The sequence below is a fragment of the Mobula birostris genome, chromosome 10 (assembly GCF_030028105.1).
Source record: "Mobula birostris isolate sMobBir1 chromosome 10, sMobBir1.hap1, whole genome shotgun sequence".
NCBI lineage: Eukaryota > Metazoa > Chordata > Chondrichthyes > Myliobatiformes > Myliobatidae > Mobula > Mobula birostris.
Genome location: NC_092379.1, coordinates 121,539,812 through 121,559,161, shown reverse-complemented (window position 1 = coordinate 121,559,161; position 19,350 = coordinate 121,539,812). Strand labels below are relative to the sequence as shown.

At 43.3% G+C, this 19,350-nt stretch overlaps 1 protein-coding gene across 2 annotated transcripts in view; it reads left to right on the top strand.

Moving 5' to 3' along the window:
- The window catches only part of LOC140204292 (transmembrane protein 164), a 149,425-nt gene that overhangs the window by 51,217 nt on the left and 78,858 nt on the right, over positions 1 to 19,350 (top strand). The window contains exons 1-2 of one of the 2 annotated variants that reach the window (XM_072270888.1): positions 9,801 to 9,873; positions 11,868 to 11,934. In XM_072270888.1, the coding sequence (XP_072126989.1) occupies positions 11,875 to 11,934 (60 nt within the window). In that variant the 5' untranslated portion in view covers positions 9,801 to 9,873; positions 11,868 to 11,874. Of the gene's footprint in view, positions 1 to 9,800; positions 9,874 to 11,867; positions 11,935 to 19,350 lie in introns of those variants that run through there. The other variant, XM_072270887.1, reaches the window with a different exon arrangement.

Here is a 19,350-nt window from a genome sequence, read left to right as displayed (position 1 = left end):
TAGCTATCTTAGGATTGACACCATAATTAAATAGACAGTGTTCTTTCCACATGACCATCTTAATTACTTTCAAGTCAAAGTGGCTCCTTCTGTGAAGATAGTTAGTTACATTCATTGAAGCCAAATTTTACTCGGTACCTTCCATAGCCTGTGATCAAAGGTTTTATTGAATGTAGCAATTCTTACACCTTTGTGTTTCAACAAAATTATTTCCACGTAGTAAACCCTGGTCGAATTCAGAGCCATATCCTGGAGTGTGCTTTTGCATTCACCCTGACGGCCTACCACCATTTTCAATCAGATGCAACAAGAATTAATAAATTATGAATAATTTTCTGCAAACCTAGATTGTCAAAAACTGACACATATTTATGCCATAGTCGATTATCATAAATGTTACCAAATTTATTAGACGTAGACATAGACATACTTTATTGATCCCAAGGGAAATTGAGTTTCGTTGCAGCTACACCAATCAAGAATAGAGTATAAACATAGCAATACAAAAACCACAACCAATCAAACAACAATATGCAAACTATGCCAGGTGGAAATAAATCCAGGACCCGCCTATTGGCTCAGGGTGTCTGACCCTCCACGGGCTCCACGGGATTAATCAAGGTGCATTGAATTTATACTTACTTTATTGTCGCCAAACAATTGGTACTAGAACATACAATCATCACAGCGATATTTGATTCTGTGCTTCACACTCCCAGGATTACAAATATTAAATAGTAAAGATATTAAAAATAGTAAAAATTAGTAAATATTAAAAATTTAAATTATAAATCATAAATAGAAAATAGAAAAATGGAACGTAAGGTAGTGCAAAAAAACCGAGAGGTAGGTCCGGATATTTGGAGGGTATGGCCCAGGTCCGGGTCAACTTAAAACTGGATCAACTTTTGTATGGATTATTTGTATATAGTCATGTCCATAAGTTATGCAGTCAAGTGACGTGACATCATCACGTATCTTTATGACGTAAGTAGTACACCTAGGCACTTCTTTGTAGCTAGAGTTGGAATAATTATCATTATCAAGAGGTTCTGCGTCGTCTGGGTGGCATGATGGCACGGCAGATTGTGTAACACTATTACAGTACCAGCACCTGGTTAAAGTTCCCTCTGCTGTCTGTCAGGTGATTGTACGTTTTCCCTGTGACTACGTGGGCTCCCTCCAGGAGCTTCAGTTTCCTCCCACACTCCAACCACATATAGGTTAGTTGGACAGAAGGGTGTAATTGTGCAGCGTGTGTTCGGTCAGAAGTGTCAGATACTGTGCTGTATCGCTAACTAATAAATAAATATTATCCGGAGGAGAAGATGGCGACGCGACGCAGCTCGCAGCGGCCACTCCGGTGAATGATACCTGTTATCTGTTAAGTAGGGTGCCGTGCACAATCCTGATTTGATTGAGACAGACGTGAGATAACGGAGGAACATCTGATGAAACTTCTGAAATGCCTGTTTCGCTGCCGCTGCTACTGTGTGATCCAGAATCTCCGGAGGGGAAGGCCCCGAGTCCTCGGCTTTGCTTGTTGCTCAGCGGCCGGGGCGGGGTTGAAGCGCTCGGCAGAGATGGTGCTCGTTGCTTGGTGTCTGAGGGCTGGCCGGAGGCTCAAAGTTTTCAGACGGACTCAGAGTCGGCTGCGGTCGGGTGCTTCCAATGCATCGGCAAGTTTGTGGCGCTTGGAGGTTCATGGCGGGGAGAGTTTCTCCCTTCTACCATCTTTGTGAGATGATGAGGCTATCGGGACTTGAGACTTTGTTTTTACCGTGCCCATGGTCTGCTCTTTATCAAATTACAGTATTGCTTTGCACTGTTGTAACTATACGTTATAATTATGTGGTTTTGTCAGTTTTAGTCTTGGTTTGTCCTGTGTTTCTGTGATATCTTTCTGGAGGAACATTGTATCATTTTTTAATGCATGCATTTCTAAATGACAATAAGTGAGGACTGAGTGTCCTCATAATCTAAAAAACTACCATAGATTTACCAGAATTCTAGCAGTGTGCAAATGCACCTTTGCAGTTTGTCTTGGGAACTGAAAATATTTTTAAAAAGAAAAGCAAATTCGTACTTTTTTTAAAAAAATGATACATTTACCTTGTGGACTGTAGCTGTCGTGTCTCTGAAGGTTCAGCCTCCCTGATCACATCCTAGTACGTGCACATGTGTGGGTGAGATCAAAGGCTGACATTGAAAATTCCAAGCAGTGGCGTGTGTTTGTTAGACTTGGCACTCGACTTTAATGTCTCAGTAATTACTTATAAAGTCGAATGAAGGAAAGGCAGGCTGTGTGGTTTACAAACAGTGGCGAAAGATTAGAACAGTGCTTCACTGGCAGAGGGGAAAGGAAATGGCTGCTGAAGCCCAAGCAGTAATAAACAAGAGATCCTGCAGATGCAGAAATCCAGAGTAATAATGCTGGAGGAACTCAGCAGGTCAGGCAGCATCTATGGAGAGAAATAAATCAATGACATTCTGGGCCAAGACCCTTCATCAGGGCTGGAAAGGATGGGGGAAGAAGCTAGAATAAGGCCGGGGAGGAGAAGGGGTATGAGGTGGAAGGGGACAGGTGAAGACAGGTGAGGGGGTAGGTTTATGGGTGGGGGATGAACTGAAGCTCAAACAGGAGAATGATAGAGGGTGTGGACCACTCACGTTTTCTGTGGAAAGCTGCAAATGTTTCTTGTGGCCTATAATGTTGTTGATATGGAAATTACATGATTTCAGCACAAGCTCCAGTGAGGGACTGGCTGGAGGGTATTTAGTTACATATATTAGCTCTGAGGTACGGTACTGCACTACGCTACTCTACAGAAAGCTGCCAGTAGCCCATTTGTAGGAGTCATCATAAGGCTGGAAGAACTCTTCAAAGCACTGTTGTTTGAATCCATAGGCAGCTGTAAATTCAGACCAAAAACTAGGGGGATAAACTGACTGGTTACAATATTGCACTTAACAAGGATTCAGAGGTTTTTTTTAAGAGTTTATGGATTTGCACACCTGGGGACCAGTGTGTGAATCTTGCATTTATTCGGCATTTAGAATTGTCATTTGCATAGATGTGGCAGCCAAGAATGCCAGGGGATTTCCATCGTTACTCAGCCACAAATGCTGTAGTAGATTACAAAGTAGAACTGCCACAGCTCTGGCGCAGATAAGAACGGTATTATGTGTCTGCAATTGGCTTAGTCACTGTTGTGGATGTACCCATGGTTATTCCCCAGAACTCATGCTGTTAGGAGCACTTGTATTCTTTAAAATAATAGTATTTAAAAGAACAATTAGTATCTCTTGAAAGTCACCAGTAAAGTCACATTTATTGCAGCATGTTTCAACTGAGACTCTTTTGTTATCGGAAAGTTACTGGAGTTATGAGGGACGAGATCTACCATCACCTGGTTGGCAAAGGCCTGATCAGGAATGGTCAACATGGTTTTGTGCATGGGAGGCCATGTCTCATGAATCTTCTAGAGTTTTTTTTTTGAAGAGGTGACAGAGGGTAACAGATGATGGTGGAACAATGGATTTTGTCTCTGACTGGGACCTGCGTGGCAGGGTGATCTGGAAGATTAGGTCAAGTAGGATTTAGGGAGAGGTTGCGAGATGGATGCGGAATTGGCTTGATGATAGGAAGCAGAGGATGATGGTTGAAGGGCAGTTCTCCGACTGGAAGCCTGTGACTGGTGGGTCAGTGATGAGACCTCAGTTATTCATTATTTATGTAAATAATGTCAGTATGAATGTCCTTGGCACTATTAACAAGTTTGCTGATGACACTAAATTTGGGAGTCTCATTGATGGTGAAGCAGGTTGGAATGAATTATAAAAAGTTCATAATCTGTTAAGGAGATGGGCCGAGGAACACAAATGGATTTCCCTTTGGATCAGTGTATGGTGTATTTTGGACAGTCAAACCAGGATAGAACTATACATCGAATGGCAAGATATCAACAAGTGTTATGGAACAGAGAGACCTTGGTGTAGAATTGCACAGTTCGCTGAAAGTGGCTGTACAAGTAAGAGGGTGTTGAAGAAGGCGTTTAGCATGCTAACCTTCATCAGTCAGGGCATCAAATTTAAGATTGGGTATATTATTCTGCAAGTCACTGGTGAAGCTGCACTTGGAGTATAGTGTACAGTTTGGGTCAGCCTGTTATAAGAAAAAGGCATTACCAAGCTGGTGAGGGTGCAGAAGAGGTTTACAAGGGCTGCCTGAGGCAAAGGGCTTGAATTATAGGGAGAGGTTAGTCATGCTGGATATTTATTCTCCGGTGTGTGCAAGAGGATGAGGGGTCAACTGCTTAGAAGTTTATACATTCAGTGGCCACTTTATTAGGTACCTCCTGTTCCCAACATTTATTGCTTTTTTTATTATTTTTTCCTCCTTTGGTATTGTCACAGTTTGTTGCGTTTAGCACACTGGTTGTTTGTCCATCCTGCTGAATGCGGTCTTTCATTGTGTTTCTTGGATTTACTGTGTATGCCTGCAAGAGAACGAATCTTGGGGTTGTATAAGGTGACATACATATACTTTGAACTTGAACTGAGTGTATGTTCGTGGCCTTCTGCTGCAGCCTATCCACTTCAAGATTCGATGTGTTGTGCAGTCAGAGATGCTCTTTCAGCACACCACGGTGGTAAGGTGACTGTCGCCTTCCTGTCAGCGTAAACCAGTCTCCCCATTCTCCTATGACCTCTTTCATTAACAGAGAACAGCAAAGCATTGATGCAGAATAAATTTACAAGGACGTTGCTAGTATTTGAGGACCTGACTTACAGGGAAAGGTTGAATCGGTTAAGACTTTGTTCCCTGAAGCATAAGAGAATGATGGGAGACTCGATGGAGGTATACAAAATTATGAGGGGTATAGATAATGTACATGCAAGCAGGCTTTTTCCACTGAGGTTCAGTGAGACTAGAGATCATAGGTTAAAGGTAAAAGGTGCAATATTTAAGGTAACCTGAGGGGGATCTTCTTCACTCAGAGGATGGTGCAAATGTGGTGTGAGGTGCCAGCGGAAGTGGTGAGCGCAGATTTGATTATAACATTTAAGAGAAGTTTGGATAAATACATGGATGGGAGAGGTATGGAGGGGAATGGGCCCAGGTGCGAGTCGATGGGACTAGGCAGAATAATAGTTTGGCATGGACTAGATGGGCTGAAGGGCTGATTTTTGTGTTGTAGTGCTTTATGACTGTCAGGCAGGAGGGAGAGAACTGGCACCTTATTTCATCTTCCCCTGATTTGAATCAAAAGAAAACAAAATTGAGTTGGAGTATTAGACATGAAAAACTACGGATAAAGACAGGTTTTCACTTTGGGGTTTTTTTTTCTGTCCCAGACAGCTTCTCAGTTTTACTCATATATTTGATATGATTTATGAGCATATTGGTCCTACCATTATATATAGCTACTAAGCTGCTGACCTTGTACTCAGCAGCTGTGGAACTGGTATTTGAGGTGCTTTGGTTGTAAATGACTTCATTTTACCCTTATAAATATTTATTAAGGGAAATGATCCTAATCGTTTCTGATAAATTGTAAAAGAGGCAATTATATGAGCAATAACCCCCAACTACTATCTGCAGGGCATAATCCTTTCTTCTCTCAAGCTCACCTTGTCCTTGAATGCCGAATTTGAGTTTAGTCAAAGATGGAACCAGATTAGAAGGAATGTCCTTGGGGATATTGTCCAACATTTGCCTCCATATGTTAGTGTGGAATAATATCAACGTGTGGACAAAATCAAAGCAAGATAAGGGAAGACGTAGCTGTAGAAATGTGGCTTTTGAGAAGAATGATAAAAATATTGTGGAAGGACAGAGTAACAAATGAGGAAGTGCTACAAAAAGCCGGAATAACAAGAGGGCTGATATCATCAATCGGGAAATGGCAGCTGGAGTTTCTGGGACCTGTACTGACGAAAGAGAAGCTCAAGCATCTTGCAGTGATGAGATGGAAGAAAAAGTTACGGTTGACAGTGCATGACATTCATGAGTTACATGAAGGGATGGACAGGCAAAAGTTTTGAAGAGCTTATTAGAACTTCTCAGATTAAAGACAGACAGAAGGCCATGATTACCTTACACGACACGATGCATAATGATGTACTTCGTAATGAATTTATAATTAGATGTTTTTGGCATTTTCTACTCATTTCCTTTGCTACGTTTGGGCTGTGGATTGTGTGAGTCACTTACTCAAGTTCCTCTTGCCCAGAGCTTTGCAGAGTGGGATTTGGAGCTCTGGTTTGTCGGACTTTCTTGATGTTTTGCATCACTTTTGTTGGATTCTGATGCTGGGTTTTTTTGGAAGTCAAGAACGAGGCATAAAGCTTATTGTTCATGATCATTTTATTACATATTAGAAGAGCAAAGAAGAAAAACAAGTGTCAAGAGAACAAAGAAAAGGAAAAAATAGCCTTGGTTGTCTCAGACTAGAGATAACAAAAAATTTCAGTGATAACAATAACCTATAAAACAGCCAGATTCAAGTGTTATGATAACTGCCACAGAAAATTAAGGAGCAGCTAGTAAAATACGGAAGCAACTGTACTCTAATTACTGGAAATTTCACTGAAGAACTACATTTATCTTAGTGATTACGTAAAAATGCAAGCACGCATACTAAAGTTAAAGTACAAGAAAAATAACCATTCTATACTCCAATCCAACACTTCAGAAGAGCTGATCAGTAGAAATGATAGAAACGTAGCTAATAAACTCAGTTGAGTTATGAGATTTCTGTAGTTATATCTGTAGTTGGGAGAAGGCTATTTCCCTGCTGCCTTGTACCTAGCTGAACAGAATTGCATACGTTTTTGGAGAAGTTGTCATTTTAAAGTTCTAATTATTTTTCTAAAGGTCTGAACTGTAAAAGTGAGCACACAGGGTTGATTGTTAATGTTGTAGGGCATGTTTATTTCTAATGTGACCTTCCATCATTAATGCTTTGCCCATGCATTGACAGCAGAACAACTCTAAATAGAAAATCCATATATAACTAATTCATGCTGCCAACGTTGTCTGAGATGCCTTTGCATGCACTCAGTGGCCATTTTATTAGGTATCTCCTCTACCTAATAAAGTGGACACTGAGTGTATGTTTGTGGCTTTCTGCTGATGTAGCCCATCCACTTCATGGTTCAACGTGTTGTGCATTCAGAGATACTCTTATGCAAGCCACAGTGGCAATGCAACCCACAAAAAAGTTCTGGAGGAACTCAGCAGGCCAGGTGTGCAAAAGAGCAAACAATTGACGTTTCGGGCCGAGACCCTGCGTCAGGACTGGAGAAAAAAAAGATGAGATGTCAGAGTAAGAAGGTGGGGAGAGGGGAGGAAGAAATACAAGGTAGTAGGTGATAGGCGAAACTGGGAAGGGGAGGGGTGATTAAAGAGCTGGGAAGTCAATTGGTTAATGAGATACAGGCCTGGAGGAGGGGGTTTCTGATAGGAGAGGGCACAAGGCCATGGAAGAAAGGGAAGGGGAAGGAGCACCAGAGGAAGGTGATGGCAAGTAAGGAGAGAAGGTGAGAGATGGGAATGGGGAGTGGTGAAGGAGAGGGAGAGGCCCATTACCAGAAGTTCAAGAAATCATGCCATGTTCATGCCATCAGGCCTCCTGTCCTTTCCTATCAGATTCCCCCTTCTCCAGCCCTTTATCTCTTTCACCAATCAACTTCCCAGCTCTGTACTTCATCCCTCACCTATCGCCTACAACCTTGTATTTTTTTCCTCCCCTCCACCAGCTTCTTACTCTGACTTCTCATCTTTTTTCTCCAGTCCTCATGAAGGGCCTCGGCCTAAAACATCAGCTGTTTACACTTTTCCGTAGATGCTTTCTGGCCTGATGAGATCCTCCAGCATTTTTGTGTGAGTTGCTTGGATTTACAGCATCTGCAGATTTTCTCTTGTTTGTGACAGTTACAATGCGTGGTTATTTGAGTTACTGTCAGCTTGAACCACTCTGGCCGTTTATCTTGGACCTTTCTCATTAACAAGGCATTTTCACCCACAGGGCTGCTGCTCACTACATTTTTTTTTGTTTTTCACACCATTCTCTGTAAGTTCTAGAGACTGTTGTGCTTAAAAATCCTAGGAGATCAGCAGTTTCTTAGATACTGAAACCACCCTGTCTGGCACCAACAATCATTCCACAGTCAAAATCACTCAAATCACTTCCCTTCCCCACTCTGGTGTTTGGTCTGAACCGCTTGACCATGTCAGCATGCTTTTATGCATTGAGTTGCAGCCATGTGACTGGCTGATTAGATGTTTGCATTAATGAGCAGGTGTACTGATTAAAGTGGCCTCTGAATGTATATTTATACCAGCTTTTTAATAGGTGGGGAAATGGATGGAGTTGAGAACGTGCCCCTTGTAATGTCTAAGAACCTTTGTCCGTCTGACTTTGACCGACAATGCTAAGACAGGTTATTTGGCTTTCCTGAATAATGATGTAGTTGTTGTACTTGGGTGCTACTAAATGAAACCCTACTCAAGCTGGAACTGGTGCTGTCATAAAGTCTGTGATGTCGTGATTTCCGCAAGGAAAGCAAATGCAGCAAATTTGGAGGTTGCTATGAAGAAGAATTAGCCTTAATTTTCTGGAGCATTGGACATGCAAAAACCTGTTAACTACAATTAGATTTTTTTTTGCTAGTTGCTAAAAGAATGTGCTGATTACATTGCAAAAAGGGGGATTCCTGACATTTGGGTAAATGTGAACAGGGTAAGCACCTTTTAATAAATTAGATTGTGGGGCAATAATATGTAACACCCGCAAGGCTGGAAAGAAAGTGGTATGAATTCAGTTTCAGGTCTCGGCTCAAAACGGCGACTGTTCACTCTCTTCCATAGATGCTACCTGGCCCGCAGAGTTCCTCCAGCATTGTGTGTGTGTGTGTGTGTGTGTCTGTCTGTCTGTCTGTCTGTCTTTGGATTTCCAACAAGTACAAATTTTCTGGTGTCAGTGAATGTCGACCAGCCAGAGACCTGGACTGTTGATCTGGTGATGATTTTGAATCCAACCAAGAAATAGTATAGCTGTATGGGTGTGAGTGGGGTGGGAATGCGGTAACAATTAGGGATAAGAAATAAATGCTGGCTTTAGCGATGACATCCTCATCCCATGAGCAAGCTTTTTATGAAATGTGAGTAGCAGCTAATCAAGAGTGTTGCGCGATGAAAGTGGAATTGCAGATTTAAATACATTTTCACTTCTCCATCAAACTGGTCTCTGACTCGAACAGACTTGCTACTGGAGCAGGTTTACTTTAATGTTTGGTTTAGCAGCACCTAGTACAATAACTGCATAATTTAACTGGTAATAATAATTCTGCAAATATTTGGGGAGCAGAGACTTCCTTGTGCAGGCCTTTGGGAGACTGTGCATCTTATTATGTTCTTGCCTAGTCTTCTTAACTCTCAGTCCTGGGTCTAGCATTCAGCTTGACTGAGGGCCTGCCTATAAGTTGCTAAAAAGAAATTTACTTTGAATAGTTTTTGCCAAATTCTGTATGAGTGGTGATTCTCTACCCATAATGCATGTTCATATGTACAAAGGAAGTAAGTTGATTACAAGTCAAGGGCGGAACTACTGAGAGAAATGAGGAAGAGCGAGCTCAAATACTGTACAAATAAAGGGGATGGAAAATGGTGAAGGAGTGGGAAGCATTACTGGAAGTTTGAGAAATCGATGTTCATGCCATCAGGTTGGAGGATACCCAAACGGAATATGAGGTGTTGTTCCTCCAACTTAAGTGTTGCCTCAGTGGAAGAAGCCATGGATAGACATATCGTAATGGGAAGTGGAATTAAAATGGGTAGCTGAATTACACTTCTGGTGCAGAAGGCAGGTAAAACACCATATTAATGAACTAGTATTGCAGAAATGCGAAGGGATTTCAGAGTCCTTGTACAGGATACCCTTAAGGTTAACCTCCAGGTTGAGTCGGTGGTGAAGAAGGCGAATGCAATGTTGGCATTCATTTCTAGAGGCACAGAATATAAGAGCAGGGATGTGATCTTGAGGCTCTATAAGGCACTCATGAGACCATGCTTGGAGTATTGTGTATTGGAGTATTCCATAATCAACTCTGCTCTTAAACGCATCTCCCCCATTTCACGTACATCTGCTCTCACTCCATCCTCCCGCCACCCCACTAGGAATAGGGTTCCCCTGGTCCTCACCTACCACCCCACCAGCCTTCGGGTCCAACATATTATTCTCCGTAACTTCCGCCACCTCCAACGGGATCCCACCACTAAGCACATCTTTCCCTCCCCCCCTTCTCTCTGCATTCCCCAGGGATCGCTCCCTACACAACTCCCTTGTCCATTCGTCCCCCCCATCTCTCCCCACTGATCTCCCTCCTGGCACTTATCCGTGTAAGCGGAACAAGTGCTACACATGCCCTTACACTTCCTCCCTCACCACCATTCAGGGCCCCAAACAGTCCTTCCAGGTGAGGCAACACTTCACCTGTGAGTCAGCTGGGGTGATACACTGCGTCCGGTGCTCCCGATGTGGCCTTTTATATATTGGCGAGACCCGACGCAGACTGGGAGACTGCTTTGCTGAACACCTACGCTCTGTCTGCCAGAGAAAGCAGGATCTCCCAGTGGCCACACATTTTAATTCCACATCCCATTCCCATTCTGACATGTCTATCCACGGCCTCCTCTACTGTAAAGATGAAGCCACACTCAGGTTGGAGGAACAACACCTTATATTCCGTCTGGGTAGCCTCCAACCTGATGGCATGAACATCAACTTCTCTAACTTCCACTAATGCCCCACCTCCCCCTCGTACCCCATCTGTTACTTATTTTTATGCACACATTCTTTCTTTCACTCTCCTTTTTCTCCCTCTGTCCCTCTGAATGTACCCCTTGCCCATCCTCTGGGTTCCCCTCCCCCCCTTGTCTTTCTTCCCGGACCTCCTGTCCCATGATCCTCTCGTATCCCTTTTGCCTATCGCCTGTCCAGCTCTTGGCTCTATCCCTCCCCCTCCTGTCTTCTCCTATCATTTTGGTTCTCCCCCTCCCCCTCCAACTTTCAAATCCCTTACTCACTCTTCCTTCAGTTAGTCCTGACGAAGGGTCTCGGCCTGAAACGTCGACTGCACCTGTTCCTACAGATGTTGCCTGGCCTGCTGCGTTCACCAGCAACTTTTATGTGTGTTGCTTGGAGTATTGTGTGTAGTTTTGGGCTCCTTATTTTAGAAAGGATATACTGTCGTCAGAGTAGGTTCAGAGAAGATTCACGAGAATGATTCCAGGAATGAAACGGTTACTGTATGAGGAACGTCTGGCAGGTCTTGGGCTATATTCCCTGGAGTTCAGGAGAATGAGGGGGGGATCTCATAGAAAAATTCCAAATGTTAAAAGACCTGAACAGATCAGATATGGCACAGTTACTTCCCATGGTGGGGTTGTCTAGGACAAGAGGGCATGACTTCAGGATTAAAAGACGTCCATTTAGAACTAAGATGCAGAGAAATTAATTTAGTCAGAGGGTGTTAAATCTATGAAAATTTGTTGACACAAGCGACGGTGGAGGCCAAGTCATTGGGTGCATTTAAGGTAGAGATAGATAGGTTCTTGATTAGCCAGGGCAACAAAGGGTATGGGATCAGGGGAGTGGGAGAATTGGATCAGCTCATGATTGAATGGCGGGGCAGACTTGATGGGCCGAATGGCCTACTTCTGCTCCAATATCTTAAGGTCTAAAACTCAGTAGTGCTAGACTTAATCACACTTTTTCAATTTAGCAGAATAATTACTATAAATTAGGTTGGTACTTGACAAAAAATATAACCATTTGTTTTCTGTTCATCACTCTTGGCAGGTTGCAAATGCACATGTTAAATGGAGCATTACTGGCATTGCTGTTTCCTGTTGTTAATACCAGGCTGGTGAGTACTTTCTTCTGCATGTCTGCCGCACTCATAACTGTCTGAACCTTCTGGTCTTTGTTCAAATCACTGATACTCTTTAGCAATGGGGGTGTGACTGATCATTTAAAGTAAGTAAAATCTCATACCACAGGCATTTTGTAAAGCACAGGTACAGGTTATACATTCAGTGGCCACTTTATTAGATTACAAATATCTAATCAGCCCATCATATGGCAGCAACTCAGTGCATAAAAGCACGCAGTCATGATCAAGAAGTTCAGCTGTTCTTCAGATTAAACAGCAGCATGGGGAAGAAAGGTGAACAAAGTGACTTTGACAATGGAGTGATGGTTGGTGCTAGATTAGGCAGTTTGAGTATCTCAGAAACTGCTGATCAAGGATATTCACACACACCAGTCTCTAGAATTTATAGAGAATGGGGCAAAAAAACAAAAAAATTGTCCAGTGAGAAGCAGTTCTGTGGGTGAAAAGTCCTTGATAATGGGAGAGGTTGGAGGAGAATGGCATGGCTGGTTCAAGCTGACAGTAATTCAAATAACCACATGTTGAAGCAGAACATCTCTGAATGTAAGCACATCGAACCTTGAAGTGGATGGGCTACAACAGAAGAAGACCACACTGGGTTCCTCTCTTGAACCTAGTAAAGTGCCACTGAGTGCATATAGTCCATACAGTATATGGTACTTGAGGACATTGTCAGTTATCCTCATGTTTTTCACTAAAGTAATAGCTATTGAAAATCTTTAGTTAATATCCCCCAGTTGAAAGTCTGGTCAGTCTGGTATTTGTGATTTTTGTTTTGATGGAAATGGAATTTTAGGAAAGACACTGGCATTTCTTGGCCTACCATTCTTTCAGAAATGCCATGAATTCAGCATATTATTAGCAATGGGTTATCATCTTACTGAATAAAATAAATTATAGCCTTGTTGATTTACATTGATTATGAACTCGTTTTTTGATATGGGGGCTTGTTCTGCAGTCTTCTGATTTAGAGTTATATGGGATCAAAGGAATCACGATAAACGTAAATCTCAAAGCTTTCAATTCAATTATCAAGTATCATTCAATTGCATGTATTTTGAGTATTAGTCATTGACATGTATTTCAAACAGTGCTCATTTGTGGCTGGGAAGGATCTTCTCCAAAATATTTAAAGCACTGACTGTCTGAAGATCCCAATTGTCTTTCAGAGTGCAGTCACTGTCATGTTCTTAACCAGGAATGATGTCATTGTGTTCACAATGAAAGCCTGTGGCTGTTGACTGAGTGACCACAAAGCAGCACATTATGGTGGCGTTGAATGTTCACTATAAGAGATGTACTGTCACTGTAATGTTGCAGATCCTATTAATACACTTAAGGGACAGAGTTGAAACTACCCTACACAACTGCTAAAACAAGCCTGTGTAATTCTTTTCTCCTCTAACCCAGTACTAACCCCTAACTCGCATCGATCGCAGTTGCTAAGATTTAAGTAAGCACCTGGTGCTGCAGAAATTTGAGGCTTGAAAGAATTCCTTGTGCAAGTACCTAATGCCCTTTGCAACACACACACAAAATGCTGGACTCAGCAGGCCAGGAAAGGATGTGCTGACCTTGGAGAGGGTTCAAAGGAGACCCCATGGGGCAGGTTTTTCCTCACAGAGGGTAGAGGCTGTGTAGAATGAGCTGCCAGAGGAAGTTATGGAAGTGGGCATAATTAGATTCAAAAGACATTCAGATGGGTATGTGAATAGAAAAGGTTTAGGCCAGGGTTTCCCAACTTTGTTAAGGCATAGGCCAATACCATTAAGCAAGGGGACAATGGACCCCAGGTTGGGAACTGCTGGTTTAGAGGGATATGAACCAAACACAGTCAAAAGGGACGAGCTCAGGTAAGTAACTTGCTCTGTTTGGATGAGTTGGCCTCTTTCGTGCTGTATCACTCTATCACAAGGGGCAGATAGTGCTCAGCGTATGAGAAGTCATGGTCATGGAAAAGTAGAGTACAGAAACAGGCCATTCAGCCCATCTCCAATGCACCAGCAGAGCAATGTCAGCCAGTATTTGCAGAATTTATGATTTAGGTTATTAATAAACAATTCCACAGTGACTTATAATATGTTGTATACAAATGATTGAAGTAAGGAACCAGGTTTGCACATGCCTTTATAGATGCATTAGTCACACCGAATCTGGTAATCTACCTCTCAGGTTTTGCAGGAATTGGCTGGAAGTTCACTGGGATCTGCTTATGCTTTGTTCCCAGGAAGAGAATAAAATCCTAACTGACTTCATTTTGTTAAATTTCTAAGCTGCTAACTTTTCAGACTTGGTATTTAACCCTCTCACTGCTGGTCAGTTTTCTTGCATCAGTTTCTTGATCTGATGGGTTAACCGGCTTGTTCAGTGGCGGTCACGACTTCCTCAGTGGCTCTACTTCATGAGGAGTTGGAGGAGGAGGAAAGACTCGAGCAAATCTGTACAGATGTACTGTGAAGAGCGTTCTCACTGGTCGCTTCACTGCCTGATATTGAGGCTCCGATGTACAGGATCAAGAGAAGCTACTCCAGGTTGTGACTCAGCCTGCTCCATCATGGGCACAAGCTATCCCAACATTGCAGACATGTTCAAAAAGTGCTTCTGAAAGAAGGTGGCACTGATCATTAAGGACCCTCATCTTCCGGGCATGCCCTCATCTTATTGCTACCAGCAGGGACGAAGAGACACACTCAATATTTAACGAACAGCTTTGCCATCAGATTTCTGAATGGTTCATGAACACTACCTCACTATTCCTCTTTTACACTATTTATTTATTTTATTTCTTATTTTACTTAAGTCTATCAACCCTACTGACAGCAGCTAGCTGGAGTCCTCTGTCCTGGATCAGTCTGTCAAGTTGTCCACAGATGTAGCCCATCTTAAACCCTTGCACTCTCAGGGAAAAGGTCTTTGGAGCTTCTGTTGCCATTTCTGTGCTCTGGGTCTTTACGGGATGGGGCTGCTGGCCCCATGACCAACCCTCTTCCTTTCGTAACTGGGTTTGGGACTATCCATGGCGGAATTTTTTCTTATTTTAACTGGGTAGGAATTTTTTTTAATCTTGCATTGTACTGCTACCAAAAAAAAAACGAAATGTCAACACATATGTTAGTGATAATAAACATATGCAGATTCTAATTGTGATTTTGATCTGCAAGAGAGAAAGAAGCTTTCATTTGGATTTGACTGTGTACTTGTGGTCAAGAATTGAATCGAGAGCAGGAGGCCAGTTATTTGGCACGGCTGATAAAATTGTCTCTCACCCTTGGTGGAAGTGACACTTTGTTTTTTCTAGCTTTGGCGTTTACCCCTTGACATTGCAGCTTGTTTGCAGTCATGTTGCCCTGACACAAAGAGCAGCATAATAAATCATTCACAGTACCGTATCTAAGCTGTGGATTTGTGAAGTGCAGGATGTTTTACTGCAGCTCTCTCTTCCCCCTCGTGCCCTCACCCCCACCACCACCACCCTTCCCAACACACAGCCACACTATGACACGCCAGTGCTCAGCTGAACCAATATGTGACGCATTCAACTGTGTCCCCAGCACTGCTCAGTGCTGAGATGTGGTCTTTAGAAAATGAAAGAGAACCGAATATGGCAGAGTTTGATATCTCCCTTCCCATAACACAGAGAAATAGGCAGGTTGATGGCCACTGCTGAAATGTACTGTGTGACCGCTGGTCGCTGGAGCATGAGTGGTGTTTGGAAAACTCTGCTTTTTGAGCCCCCTGTAGAGAGATCAGCAGTTTTGATACTTTGATGCCTGCATTTCCACAGTTTCAGGTTGCTGATGGTTCGGTGTTGTGGAATAAGCCAAACCTATACTAGGCTGCTAATGCGCCATAGTCTCAGTGCTAAAACACTGACCCTCATGGGCAGAGCAATAGATTGGTGTCCAAGTGTTGCTGCAAGCATGGTCATGAACCTATAATTGGAACTGAACATTGTACAAGTATCAGTACACATCCCCACTTCTGACCTTTGGACGGAAAGAAGGATCGTCGATGAAGCAGCTGAAGTTGGTCTGGTCCAGGATGTTGCTTCGGTGAACTCCTGCAATGGACTAGGGTGATTGACCTTGAACAGTAACAGCCATGTCCCTGTGCATGTGGTATGACTCCAACTGTTAGTTTTCTCCCCTTTGGTGTATATTGGCTTCTGTTTCATCCAAGTTCCATGATGCCATGGTTGTTCAAATGCTGACTTTTAAGATTAGCTTTATCACATGTACATCGAAACATACAGTGAAATGTGTTATTTCCATCTACAACCGACATAGCCTGAAGATGTGCTGGGAGCGGCCTGCAAGTGTCACCATGCCTCCTGCAAAAACATAGCATGCCCAGAACTTACTCACGTGTCTTTGGAATGTGGGAGGAAGACAGAGCACCCAGAGGAGGCCCTCGCAGTCTGAAGGAGAACATACAAGGTCCTTGCGGGAATTGAACCCCTGATCTTCCAGTCACTGGTGTTATAAAGTGTTACGCTGACCACTGTGCTTCTGTGCTGCCTTGATGTTAAGGACAGTCATTCTCTGCTGGAAGTTGGCCCTTGGATCCAGGCTGGGGTGAGATCTGTAACTAAATGGTCCCAGTGCCGGTGAAACCACAAGCTGGGCACTTTGGTCTCGTTTCTTTCACTGGGAAATTTTCTGAGCTGGTTTGGTGAAAGTTGCATGTAAGACTGGAAGGGGAATTATGTGCAGCGGGAATGGAGAAATGTCAGCGAGGTGATTCATACAGTGGGCACAGCTGAATGTTCACAGTGTTGTGCTGTGGTTACACAACTCATCGAGAAATCTGGAAAGCTGAGCGTACAAACCGGAGACACTGCTAAATGATCTCTCGGTAAAAATCCTGCTAACTCCCCAGTACCCTTCAGGGGAGAAATCTGGCCTTTATGTGACTACAGATATAGAATGCTGGTTACTGCTCTGTTAGGATGGATTTCTACACCATTCACTTACAGAACATAGAACAGTACAACATAATACAAGCTCTTCAGCCTACAATGTTGTAACTCACCCTACAACCAATTTAACCCTTCCCTCCAACATAGCGCTCCATTTTTCTATGACCTACAACATACCATCCGGCTGTCTCTTGCAATCTTCTGTCTGTTCCTCTATCAGCACTGCATTCCTCTTCTCAACAACGCCTCCCCACTTCCCTTCTGAGCCGCAGAACCCAGACTCGGTGCCACAGACCCAGTCACTGCAGTCTCCCCCCCCCCCCCCCCCACCCGGTAGGTTGCTTCCCCACCAAAAGTATCCAAGGCAGTATACTTATTACTGAATTGACTTTATTTCTTACATCCTTCACATGCGTGAGGAGTAAAAACCTTTACGTTCCGTCTCCGTCTAAGTGTGCAATGTGCAATCATAGTAATTTATAATAATTTATAATAAATAGAACAGTCAATGTAACATAGAAATACACTCAAATCTGCATGAGTTAATCAGTCTTATAGTCTGGTGGAAGAAGCATGAGTAAATCTGCATGAGTTAATCAGTCTTATAGTCTGGTGGAAGAAGTTATAGTCAGCTGTCCCAGAGCCTGTTGGTCCTGGCTTTTATGCTGTGGTACCGTTTCCTGGATGGAATAGATTGTGGTTAGGGTGACTTGTGTCCCGAATGATTCTACAGGCCCTTTTTTCAGACCTGTCTTTGCAAATGGCCTGGATCATGGGAAGGTCACAACTACAGATGTGCTGGGCTGTTCGAACCACTCTCTGCAGAGTCCTGCAATTAAGGGAGGTACAGTTCCCATACCAGACAGTGATGCAGCCAGTAAGGATGCTCTCAATTGTGCCCCTGTAAAAAGTTCTTGGGATTTGGGGGCCCACACCAAACTTCCTCAACCATCTGAGGTGAAAGAGGCACTGTAGTGCCTTTTTCATCACACAGCTGGTGTGTACAGACCACGTGAGGTCCTCGGTGATGTGGATCCCAAGGGACTTAAAGCTGTTTACCCTCTCAGCCCCAGATCCACTGATGTCAATAGGGGTTAGCCCAACTCCATTCCTCCTGTAATCCACAACCAGCTCCTTTGCTTTTGTGACATTGAGGGAGAGGTTGTTTTCTTGACACCACTGTATCAGGGTGATGGCTTCTTCCCTGTGGGCCACCTCGTTATTGTTTGAGATTAGGCCAATCTATGTACTGTCGGCAAATTTAAAATTAGCAGATTGGAGCTGTGGGTGGCGACACAGTTATGGGTATACAGGGAGTAATGGAGGGGACTTAGGACACAGCCCTGAGAGTCTCCTGTGTTGAGGGTCAGAGAGGCAGAGATGAGGGAGCCGACTCTCACCACCTGCTGGTGACCTGACAGGAAGTCCGGGATCCCGCTGCACCAGGCAGGGTGAAGGCCGAGTTTCTGAGCTTCTTGTCGAGCCTGGATGGAATTATGGTGTTGAATGCTGAGCTGTAGTCAAAGAACATCATTCTCACATAAGCATCCTTCTTCTCCAGATGTATAAGGATGGTGTATGGAGCTGTGGCTATTGCATTGTATGTCGAACGGTTGTGTCGGTAGACGAACAGTAGGGGGTCCAGTTTGGGTGGTTGCATTCTGCACCCAAACTGAGAGAAATGGCCACAGGGATACTCTCCATTGAATGTCTATTTCAGTAATAGGATAGCAAAAATATTTTTCAGACCTGTAAAGAGTGAAAGAGAGGTGAAAGAGGATATTGGACTGCTGGAAAAATGATGCTGGAGAGGTAGAAATGGGGGACAAATGGCGGACAAACTTAATGTATTTTGTATCAGCCCTCACTGTGAAAGACACGAGTAATATGCTAGAGATTGGAGAGTGTCGGGGGCAGAAGTGAGTGTAGTTGATATCACTAAGGAGAATGTGCTTCGGAAGCTGAAAGGTCTAAAGGTAGATGTGTCACTTGGACCAGATAGACAATACCCCATGGTTCTGAAAGGGGTAGCTGAAGAGATTGTTGATGCACTAGTAATGATCACTCAGGAATAATTATGTTCTGGAATGGGTGCGGAGGACAAGAAACTGCAAATGTCACTCCACTCTTTAAGAAGTGAGGGAGGCTGAAGAAAGGAAAATATAGGCCAGTTAGCTTTACTTCAATGGTTGGGAAGATGTTGGAGTACATTATTTAGGATGATATTTCAGGGTACTTGGGAGTGAATGATAAAATAGGCCGTAGTCAGCATGTTTCCTTCAGGGAAAATTGTGCCTGACAAATCTTTTGGAATTCTTTGAGGAACTAACAGACACAATAGACAGAGGAGAGTCAGTGGATGTTGTTTACTTGGATTTTCATAAGACCTTTGCCAAGGTGCCACACATGAGGCTGCTTAACTAGGTTAAGAGCCCATGGTATTACTGGGAAGATACCAGCATAGGTAGAAT